This window comes from Melanotaenia boesemani, chromosome 13 (assembly GCF_017639745.1).
Source record: "Melanotaenia boesemani isolate fMelBoe1 chromosome 13, fMelBoe1.pri, whole genome shotgun sequence".
Taxonomy (NCBI): domain Eukaryota; kingdom Metazoa; phylum Chordata; class Actinopteri; order Atheriniformes; family Melanotaeniidae; genus Melanotaenia; species Melanotaenia boesemani.
In genome coordinates this window covers 21,732,485-21,744,089 of record NC_055694.1, presented here as the reverse complement: position 1 = coordinate 21,744,089, position 11,605 = coordinate 21,732,485, and the positions used below count along the sequence as shown (strand labels likewise).

The 11,605-nt window shown below is 38.7% G+C and overlaps 1 protein-coding gene across 2 annotated transcripts in view; it reads left to right on the top strand.

Annotated features, from left to right (window-relative positions):
* The first annotated feature begins 1,655 nt into the window (after window positions 1-1,655).
* Window positions 1,656-11,605, top strand: part of mgll (monoglyceride lipase) — a 35,405-nt gene continuing 25,455 nt past the window's right edge. The window contains exons 1-2 of one of the 2 annotated variants that reach the window (XM_042004935.1): window positions 1,656-1,819; window positions 3,381-3,519. In XM_042004935.1, the coding sequence (XP_041860869.1) occupies window positions 3,392-3,519 (128 nt within the window). In that variant the 5' untranslated portion in view covers window positions 1,656-1,819; window positions 3,381-3,391. Of the gene's footprint in view, window positions 1,820-2,885; window positions 3,520-11,605 lie in introns of those variants that run through there. The other variant, XM_042004934.1, reaches the window with a different exon arrangement.

Genomic DNA, 11,605 nt, shown 5'->3' with positions numbered 1-11,605 from the left:
CACCTAATAACAAATACATGCACATAAGATTTCTCCCAGAATTACACGACAATTACAACATGCTGTTTATTCAAAATGACCAATGAAACCTACTAACAGTCTGAGTTGACATATTAAAGTTGCCTCCACATCACTGCAGCAAAGTTAAAACACAGAAAAGATCTTTAACTGCGATATAAACCTAAACCACAGAGACCATCCAAAAATAGCTTTTGAGTCACCTAAAGTTGTTCCGAACTGATAATAACCATCTGCTTCAGTTTGTCTTAAAATTGTTAGCTTTTTATTTGAGTGCAAATGCAATGTTCAACACACCCATTGTAAAGTGTGATTCAGAGGTCTGAAACCTTAAATCTACATTGATACATTTTTTATGTAATTGAAAGGTCAAATAACTCGCCTACTGACAAAATGCTAAAGTAGTAGCTACTCAAATGTGATTCAAAGGGCTCTTAAACAAGAATCAATACATTATGAGTGGAAAGAGAAACTGTGTTACATCATCACCAACTAACAATGCCACTTTCCTCAGCGATCAGGGTTCATTGCTGGGCTCCAGCTGTTCTCATTTGTCTCATTTACAACCATAAACAGATGTGGAAGCCCTGACGAACCCAAAGTAGGCCTACACCCTCCAGAGAGCAGGGAAAAATACTTAAATGAAAAGTGAGCCCCATATTTTTCTCTGGAGTTAAAAGTACGCATTCAATCCAGTGCCTCATTTATTTATTTATTATTTTATTTTTTGTGTAGTTTTGGTGAAATTCATTGTTTTGCTTAACTGCATTTACCAAGGAGAATGAGTGTCCAAAGACTACCCAATGAAGCCCCTGCAATCCATTTTAGACTGGCTTGTAAATGGATTTCTATACAACTGTCAACAGGGGAGACTGTATATTCATGCTTTATTATCTATTTTCTCCAAATTCCATCATAATTTATAAAATCAACATCATATTATACTGAGGGAAATGTTAAACTGTGTGAGATGAAACTTTGTTGGAAGATGTTTATGTTGATAAATCAAGTGAGAAGTCACTCTTTTTCTTAATTCTTAACTATCTTTTTGTAAAGAGCCTCTTTTAAAGCACTTCCGCATTGGTTTAATTTCATATCAGCTTAATTCTTTTCTTAAATTGTTTTTCCCCTCATAGTACAGTTCCAGTAACTGTCAGCCTACATGGTTTCATTCCAGTCATATTCAGCTTTGTGTTCTGGAATGTGTACTGGCAAATGTATGTGTTCATGAGTTTACAGCTTGTTCCCCATAGGAAATAAATGGTGCTTTGACCAAGCTGTCTTTCTTAAAACAACAACCAAAAATAATTAAAAACAACAAAAATAAAAAAAAATAAAAAATAAAAAAAAGGAGAAAGGGAAGGACAGGACCAAAACAATGTGTTGCTTATAGCTTGACGATCACAGAACACCGATTCATTCAGAGAATGTTATCTTTTATCTCATGGGCTTAAAAGAACATAACCAAAGAAGGAGAAAATGACTGATGATCCTGGTCAGCACAACTGTAAACCATGTGGACTCATGCTGCTTTTTTCTAAACGAGCAACAGAAGAGCATCTTCGTCTCTGGTGAAAATGTGTGTGTAAGAGAGAGAGGGCGAGAGAGGGTGCGAGAAAGTGAGAGAGAGGGTGTGTGTGTGTGTGTGTGTGTGTGTGTGTGTGTGTGTGTCTGAATACTTATTTAGTTTCTCCCGAAACGTCTCCGACTGCATTCTTGTCTTGACGGGTTTCAGAAGAAGAGCGAATTACAAACAGAAAGAAATTGGAGCTGAAACTTTGCCGCAGACGCTTCTGTTCAGGTTGGTTCATCTCCATAATCTTAGCTAATATTCTTATGATAGTTCGTTCGGCGTTTAGGAACTTGGAGTGTATCTGCGGGGCAGTATAGATGCTAGACTACTTTATCTCCATCAGCAGCACGCATTTCTCTGGTTTTAACCAGTCTGAGTTAAGAGGGACATTCTCACATTTTGTCTGGCTTGATTTATCTATATCCCACAGACCTTACTGTTACTGTCACTGCGAGCAGATCTACTTGTGCGCGCGCTGATGACAGCAGCCAAGGCAGATGAATTACATTACATGGCTTTAATATCAGCTTCAATGAAGACATTCGTTTGCGCCTTCAGTAAAATCACGCAAGTGGGCAACTACCATTCTGCTGTCCTGTCAAGGTGCGTGAACGTGTCAACGTTTTCAGCACAAACAAAAGCGAGCTTTTACGCACACATTAAGCATTTTCCAGTAAGAAGCTCCTCGCGCAAGCTGATGCCGATAACGACTGTTTCTACGAGTGTAATGCACATGATTCCTATTTTTCATTCAGTCATTTTTACGTGCTTCAATGTGTTCTAACACGGACGTGGACCATAATTCACTGTACAGAACTGGCAACAGAAATGGGAGGTTAAGCCGATTACTGAGGCTGAAAATCGATCAAAATTTAACTCTCGTTTTGATGTCCTGATTGTCGAAACAAAGACACAAATACAGTAGACATGGGCATGTGTTTGAAGCATTGGGGGATAAAATATTATTTTCGCTCACATTTAAAGGATTGTTTTGGTTATCAATGACTCCAACCATTTGTCCAAAGAAAAGGCGAGTAGCCTATTTGTGGTCAGGTCACCTGAAAGACGACGCCTGATCATCACAGGGCATAGCTTCGCTTCAAGGGGCTATTTTTTACTTCCAGGCGGAGGTGTGTCAGGTGGCACGCTGTTTTCTCTGAACTGTAATGATGCGAGTCATTAACAGTATGTAGTTGAACCAGCTGGACCACAAGCCGCGGGTTATTCTAGGGTAATGCAAGAAATAAAGAGGGAAATGATGTGTGTACGATGCAGGAAGAAGTCAAAGTAGTCTATGTGTACATATTGGAGAATGAGAATAAAAGTAACAGGACAGAGTGAAGCTTCTTGACTCAAAAGCAGGTTATTATTTAGTGGCCCGGCTCAGTGTTTGTACGGGATGGACTCTATTATGCACTTTTGATCTGAAATGGACACGGAGAGGTGCAAAATAAGAGAGTGGAGTGAGAGAGCAGAGAATATGGTCTCGTGACGTAACACTGGCCGCGGACGTTCTGATAGCCGCGCTTCTGCGCGCGTGTTTGTGTTTTTTTTTTTTTTTTTTTTTTTTTTTTGTGCGCGCGCAGTTCGTGATTAGATCCGGGCAAAGCAACGCAAACTATCATCACCGATGCATACCTAATACATGCGCCAAATAAATAAATAAATAGACAGCAATAACCAACGATGAGCGTCGCAACCGCCGCAGCCTGTCTGATCGTCGCTGCCTTTAGCTTCTTCCTGTTTGACAGCAATGTGTGGTCATCGCTGCTCGGTGTCTCTCTTACAGAAAACCCATCCATGCCCGAGCCGGGAGCTTCACCGCGGCGGAGCCCGCAGGGAGTCCCCTACACCGACCTGCAGCACATCGTCAACGCCGACGGATTGCACCTGTTCTGCCGCTACTGGGAGCCCGCCGGTCCTCCAAGGTCAGTAGAAAGCGGAGAGAAATACGCGGAAAAGGTGTTCTTGTTAGTGTTTTTTCAGCCTGTACAACGAAAAGCAATAGCATATGTAGGGTATTAACAGAGTTGACTTATTGTTTTGAAGTGCTGTCATATGATCTTGTGTTTTTGCAAGTAATTCTGACCACATGTCTGATTTCATTCATAGTCACATGACTCCAACTTCAGCAGATGGGGCCCAGTGCATTTAGAAAGTGCAGCTCAGCATTTAGCGGACAGTGGTCTACTGAGTGTATCCACTGTCAGGGTATATTACATCAGTACACTCTTAATAAGGCCTGATTAGTCTTGTAAATAAAGCTTTCACATTCAAACAGCAGCCTAGGAGTCAAACTGCTTGAACATGCCCTCATACTCTCCAACCACAGAATTAATTTAATCATGTGGTTCTTATATTAATAATATTTTAGGACTCAGATTCATCATCGTTCTTTGAAACACATGTAATTATAATGTAATTGTATGTGTTCTGTTGTTGAATCTGTTCATTATGTTTTTGCACTGTCACCAAAGATTATCTGTGCTGGTTGCTTTGTCACAGCTGTTCTCATACTCTGTCCTCTGATACATATCTGTGTGTAAAAATTATTCTCTGTAAATGCAGTCTATCCTCCGTGTAGACGGCTTTGCTGTCTTCCTGATGGAAACGCCTTCCTTGCAAGGAATCAAACTTATTAAATGTAACTATCAGTTGATGCTCTGGACCACTGTATTTTGTGGAATATGTACACACAGAAAACTGAGTTAAGATGCGAATAATCTCCAGTCTAGTCACAGCATGCCCCATACTTAATGAAAACTTGTTAATTATGTTAATCTTCTCAAAGTGATTATTACCAGATGCACCATTGTGAGTCATGACCCCATTTGGGGGGGAAAAAAACCACAATCAAGAATCAGCTTTTCAGCCCCCTGCATGGCTAAAGTTTACCATGATCTCAACTTGAAAAAAATAATTTCCTGTACATAAAGCAGCACATAACACCAGGAGGCAAACAAGGATGTCATAAGAGCATCATGAAGATGAGCATCACAGATTTGAGTGACACATGCAGAAACAGACAATGCTTCATTTTTAAAGCTCAAGTTTCCAAAATTGGGCAAATAAAGGCAAATGTTTGCTTTCATTCCCCTGTACACAGATATCCTTGTTTTTTAACTGTGTCCCAGTTTTGTTCTACACACAAGTGGACAGCATCACAGTTCGTCTGCTAAAAGCCTGAAATCTTGACTCATTTGGCACTCTGTTGTGCAAACGACAGCGTTGTTGCCTTGCCAAAATGACATTGAACAGAACTTGATTAATGGGTTAAGTAAAAAAAAAAAAGAAAAAGAATTAATGTAACTAGTTTACAGTTTTAGTGAAATATTTCCACACCCTCCCGTGGTATGTGTTGGCATGGTTTGTAAATCCACTGCAGCCTTCGCACATGTGGCTGTGGCAGAGCACGAAACAGAACACAGATGTCACACTCGCTTACAGTTGCATGCAGAGTGAGAGCATGCAAGAAAAATAATTTGATCAAATAAACAGAAGATTCCCAAAAAACATCTGGAATCAAGGTTTTACTTGTCACACAAACAACACACAAACAAGCTCACACATCTTATAAAGCCGAGCAGTGACTCATTTACTGACACAGAGTCTGCGCCTCTGCTGTGTAACTGCTCCATAAACCCTGGTTTATAGTTTACAACAGCATGTGGGAATATGTCTATGTTTATTCAAAACTCACAGTTAATTTTTTACGGGTTTGTATACATGGTTGTTGTCCTATCTTTGTGTTTACTTCTGTGTATCTTAGTTGTAAAACATCTAAGTGTTCTTTTTTTGTTTGCATGCTGGATGAGACAAACACTGGACATTATAACTACCCACAATGCTACTGGGGACTACAGGTGTGGTGTAGTAGCACAAAAGCCCTGTTAATTATTGCTTATACACACCTGCATCAGCTCAAATCGGCTTATCCACCTACCTGTTTTTATAGTTTTATAGCATCAAAAAGTCTTGAAAATGCATAAATACATTAAGTCTCCCATCTTCTCTATTAAATGATAAACCACCTAACCTAAAATATCTACAGAGTTCTCTGTGTTGTGACTGTTTTAGAGCTTCTGTTTTTGGATGGCTTATGTAAGAGCTTCCTGACTAGAGGCCAGCCACTGAAGGTACTAAAACTGCAAACAGGCATAGCAGTGATAGACATAGATCATGCATCATGGTGTGTACATAGCTTGACCTACATTTTATATAAGTCTAGTACAATATTACGCATTAAACTGCTGTGAGCACTTATGTTGCTTCTGTTTTTGTGCAGGATGGTCTTTACACTTTGTGTTCAGTAGCTCCACAAAAATGAGTTCAGGCCAAAGTGAAAAAGCCACAGAAACCGCATTTGAACTTTCACAGGGTGCTTAAATTCTTCACTGAGACTCATAGAATTGATTTTACTGAGTTGGAAGATCTTGCAAGTTGGATTAAGTTGTTTTATACTAAGTTTTTTATGAGCTGAGAAGCCAGTTGCTGTTCCACACTGACAGGAGAATCACAAGAACTTTATATTTTGTGTTTGACTGGTCAGATCAGTGCATCAACAAAACTGATTTTGTGGCTTTGATGCATGCTTTTTCTTTTATCAGACTGCATTGCACTGAGTGAAATTTTCTTTGTCAAAAACACAACCTGACATGTAAACCTAAATACAAAGTCAAACTAACACACAGGCCGATGGAGCGTATTACTGCTGAGGACAGGATATTCTCCTCTTGCTTTAACACAAACTGATTGTTCATAATAAAACACAGTTTTCTACAGTCTGTATGATGGATCTACAGACAAGTTTAAGTAGCACTATTTGCAGATACTATTGCTGGATGGACACATGTTAGGCTTATGCTGTAGATTATTTCTAAAATAAGCACAGCATTTTTTCACTTCTGTGATATGAAAAGTTTCCTACCAACCTCAGCTGGTGCAGAGCGAGGCTTTGAAGCTGAAACAAAAAGTCAAGGCAAGCAATTTTTAGGTAGAAAATAAGGGGAAAATAAGATAAGTTTTATAAAGAAGGGACTTAATAGTTTTAACTATTTATCTTGAGCCTAAAGATGCCGAGAAGCAGAAGCCCCTCATTCTCGCTGTGTGAATCCAAAAACCTACAACTTTTTTTGTTATTTCTTCTTGAAAAATTATCAATTTATTGATCACAAACAGGGCTAATTAAGTCATATACCAATTTTTAAAGCACTTCTTTCAGTGTATTTGTTTAATTCTGGCACACATCTAACCATCTAATTCACCATCCTGGTGAGCCTGTATCTGGAGGAAAAAATATTTTAAGTATCAAAATGGACATTTTACATCCTGAGGGTTTGGGTTTGTGTTAGTCAAACTTTCCTTATTTTAAGTCTAATATCTTGCAAGGATAGCAGTTACATAGAAAATAATGCTGTAGCCTGAACAGATTACGCACAATAATGGTAAAATGTATCAGAATAACCCTTATGATATAGATTTTTGTTGCTATGCCCCATTTTTGTACAGTTATATGTCAACTGAAGGAACTGGAAACCCTTTGTAGGAATTTGACCTACACAAAATGACTTTTGAATAAGCTCATGTCGTTCCGGATGATGTTAATGAGCAACATTGAGAGTCAATTGACTTATCAAACAAGAGGCCAAGGTTTCCTCTTTGTCATTACATTGTTTTTTTACAAACTTGACTTGGACAGAATGTGGCTGAATGAAGGAAAGATGATGTAATTTGCCGCTGGCTTCAGTGTTTTTATTTTAAATATTCTCTTTTGGAGCGTTGAGAAAAATCAGGCCAAAGTTTTGGAGCTCCTGCAAGGTCCTTTCACTAAAAGTAGAAAGTAGGTGAAAGGTAGAGAGGCAGAGAGCTGGGGCATCTACAATGATTGACACCGTTTCCAGTAGATGTGTAACTTGGTCTCACATGAACACTTATACACCAATGACAAACACACACACACACATACGTTGAGCTATATATGCACTGCACACATGTATTTTCATGTAGGTTTCTTTTTTGCATGCAGCTGGCTGTCACAAACATGCATACACAGTTTGTGTGAATGGGTCATGATGTTACCTGAATTTTCACTGCTGATCTCTTTTGTTATCTTTTATTTTTGTTTGCATTTGCACTTTACAGAGACAAAGGGCCTTCAGCAAAATGGTTCAGCTCATGTTTTCATGTAGAAGTGAGTTATATCTAAACGGCTGAATGTATAAAATATAACAAACATTTGTATTTCCATGAAATCCACTGAGCGGGTGATTCCAGGTGCCCACTGTGATCGTTCACTGTGAATTAGTGAGTATAAATGTCTAAAAGACTCAGACAAGAACTGATTTCAAGTCAGCTATGTTGTAGTTTGACATTTCTGCATATGTACATGACCAGCTGCTCTGTTTACATTTAAATCCACCAGTATGGGAGGAAGGTATAAAAAGTCAAGATTTAAAAAGTCATTTTATGGTTTTTCCAGAAATTATTTAGATTGTTTTATTGCTATACAAATGTACCTAATAATGGTTTATTACATAATTTGATGAGGTGTACTTGAAAAAAATTAGTATTAAAAAAAAGTATTTTAAAAAGTTTAGATATTTTTATATTTTCAATAAAGGATAGGTCATAGTTCTTTTTAAGTTCTGTACTGTTGACATAAAACTGAACACAGGCAACCCCACACAATGAGTAGGCAACATGCTAACAGATTAACAGGGCTTTAACTAAGCTGCTTGCTGTTGTGGACTTCAGTTGTAATTTTATCCTTAAAGAAAAACGTGCTCATAGAAGTGAAAGAAACACCGAAACCCTCTGGCTGTTTTCAGTTCATGCTGTGTATCCACTCAGTTAATTTTACATCAGTTTAAAGTGATAAGAAGTTCTGCTTTGCATGTGCAGCTAATACCTTCCTTGCAGCATTAAGCTGGATGGTTGGCAGATCTGCTGTGGCATTTAGTTTGCTGTTAAGCCTTTTACAAGTGCTGCAGATTGATGCGTCACCATTCGTGGAAAGACGAGTTGATTATGACTGGTAATTTTTTTGCCTGCTGAAGTAAAAACCAAACCACTTTAGCTTGATTACATCAAGCTCTGCACTCAGCAGCAGCAGTTAAAGTTCATCTTGTATGTTTGGTAAACTGATAAAATGAGTCTGGCACACTTAATTTTGCAGAGTGATATTTGAAAGACAGAGTACATGAGGTTTGAATGCTGTTCCACTGGTGTAAATTTCCTTGCACCAGGCTGCAGCCCGTCTACTTTATCACACTGTAATTTCCTCTTTGTTGCATTTTTCTTTGTTACTCTGACAAGTACTTCATAATGACTTCCCATTTCTAGCATCCTTTTTTTATACTGGTTTGACACGGTCACTTTCAACCTGTCAAACGCTGCCGCTTTTTCCACCTGTGTTGCTTTTTTCTGTCATTTCTGTTTTGTTTTGATACAAGTAAAACGAATCTTCCTGTCACCTGGGAGTTTAGACTCAAAGTCTGAGGGTGTCTTAGATTAAAAACAGTGCCCCTGTATTTTAGTGTTTGAGATATAGAGCAGAGTTAGCAATGCAAAATGTACGGGTACATTAAAAGACATTTTACCACACTGCCAAATGTTTTTAAACAATCTGCTCCTAATATATATTATATGTATATTGTTGTATATAACTTATACCCACATTCACCACAGAGATTCATGCTTTAATACTTAAAGATGCATTACGTAACTTTCCGACTTTGAAACTTTGGAAGCGTTCTGAACTCATTTGATGACACAGTGATATTTATTATATGCATTTCTGGAGCCGTCTCTGCCCAACGCCGTCTTGGGGCTCAGAAACCGCACTACACAAGTTTTCTTCCGGGACCCCATGTGAGGTTGCAGCCGAGTTCTACTTTACATACGGAAAGGCAGACTGATATAAACACACCGCCTGTTTCTTATGTGCATTGCAACTGATTCAGCAAAGAAACACAAGAAGACTTTATTCAGACGGACAGAAGAAAATAAAGAGAGAAAGCGACAGACCAAGAGATCAGAAAAAAGTCACTGTAAGACTGATTTTACTGGCTGGAGAGACCTCACAGTACAGGTAGGATGCAAGATGGATGCCGAATTAGCCTTCAATAGGGGGGATGTCTCTGAGAAAATCTGCACATGTTCTGTATAGTGTCTTTACCTGAATTTCTTGGAGTCATATCTACACCATGACTACTAATTCATTAACACATATTTTCTCCTAATGCAACCTAAACCCAGCCCATGAGCCATATCTTCACCAAAACACAGAATGGTTTACATTATGAGTACTCTATCATCCTAAAGTGATCAACACCCCCCCCCCCCCCCCCCCCCCCCCCCCCCCCCAAGTTGTGGGTTTATACATATTTCTCTCCTCACAATCTCAGTACAAGGAAGGACAGGTTTATTTGAGTTATAAACAGTTTTAATGTCAGTGGTTAGTCATTCATTCTCATCCGCTGGTTCATACCCTGTTTGGATACATAACTGATGGATTTAGTTTCACTTTTCCAATAAGTGTATCTGCTCAGCATTGTGTAAAGTTGACATAACTTCCCTTAGCTGCTGTGGTATAAAGCTTTGTTATGTTGTGGTGTCTAGTTCTGGGAACTAACTGTTGCATCGTTTGTTCAGGCTTGTTTCAGCAGATCCAGTAAATCTTCAATAACACTGAGTTCTGTAGATTGTCAAGGCTTGGTAAACATGTTGGGCCCTTTGCCATCTCCTTCAAGTCACTCCTGTCACAATTTCCTGCTCATAGTGCTAGTTATTATAGTAGTTATTAAAATAACATCCACATGAATGCCAAGACTCATGATTAATCAGCAGAACACTCCATTGTGAGGAATAATAGCTGATCAGAGTTATTCATCTCTCATTGTTGCTAATGTTGCATTAGCATATGCCATTTACTGCAGAGCAATAGCCAATCAGCAATTTCATCTGTCACATAAAATTTCACTGATAACAGTTAATTATGTCAAATTATGTCAATCTAATTTCATGAAAACACATGTAATAATTCCACACTCAAAGACAGTTACTTAGGGGATAAAAATACAAAGTTAATGTTAGAAAAGTCCAATGTATTATGGGCTGTACTTTTTCATTCTCATGGCCAGCAGTTCCACTCATGTCACTCTGACATCTCCCTTTACAAAACAACCGCCTTGTGACACCTTGTTGTCTCACAGAAACCACAATGTTTTAGTTGTGTCTTCAGCAAGAGAGATAATGTTTTTTTAAAAAGTCAGTGAAATGTATGTTATGGTTCTAGATAATGTCTGTTTCCTAAATGTGAGAAGATCAGCAAAATGCCTACAATGCATGTAGCTGTTGAATTTTCCATGAACGGTTCACAGTAAAAGGTAGTGAACTGAAGCAGCGTTGGGGGGTTTAAAAGTTCTGTAATCTTGCATTAGTCCACCAGCATTGCTTGAAGGGGATTAGGGCTTTGGCTTTGTTTAAGGTCTGTAGTTGTTTGGAGTAGCTCTGTCTAAAGCCAGTGGGAGGCATAAACTCTCTCTGTGGGTTTTATTAAGTCTGGTTATAAGCTGTGTTGTTCCGGCAATGGAAACTGTGTGAGAGACAAGTGGGTCTCCAGTTCCCATGAGAGAGAAGACATGATGAAGAGAGATAATGCAATAAAGGAAGTGAAAAGTCGCAAAGTTTTTCAGCTTTATGAAAATAATCAGTATATCCTTAAACAGGAGTCTAATTTTAGCCTGAACTGCATCCAAAAGCCAACTTTGGCATGATATGTAAATTACATTTGAATGGATTGAAAATGTTTCTGGTCTTCTCTTTCTGTAAGACCAGCTTTGGAAGTGTCCATGTAAGGCAAAGGTTTGTGTCTGTCATTGACTAAAATATCAAAACATCTAAGCCTGTTAAGTAAAACTTGCCCCAAACAAATGCCCCTCGAGCCTTACCAGATTCTTTTTTGCACAATGGAAAGAGTCATCTGTCTTTGCACAACTGAGCCAACGTACTGAT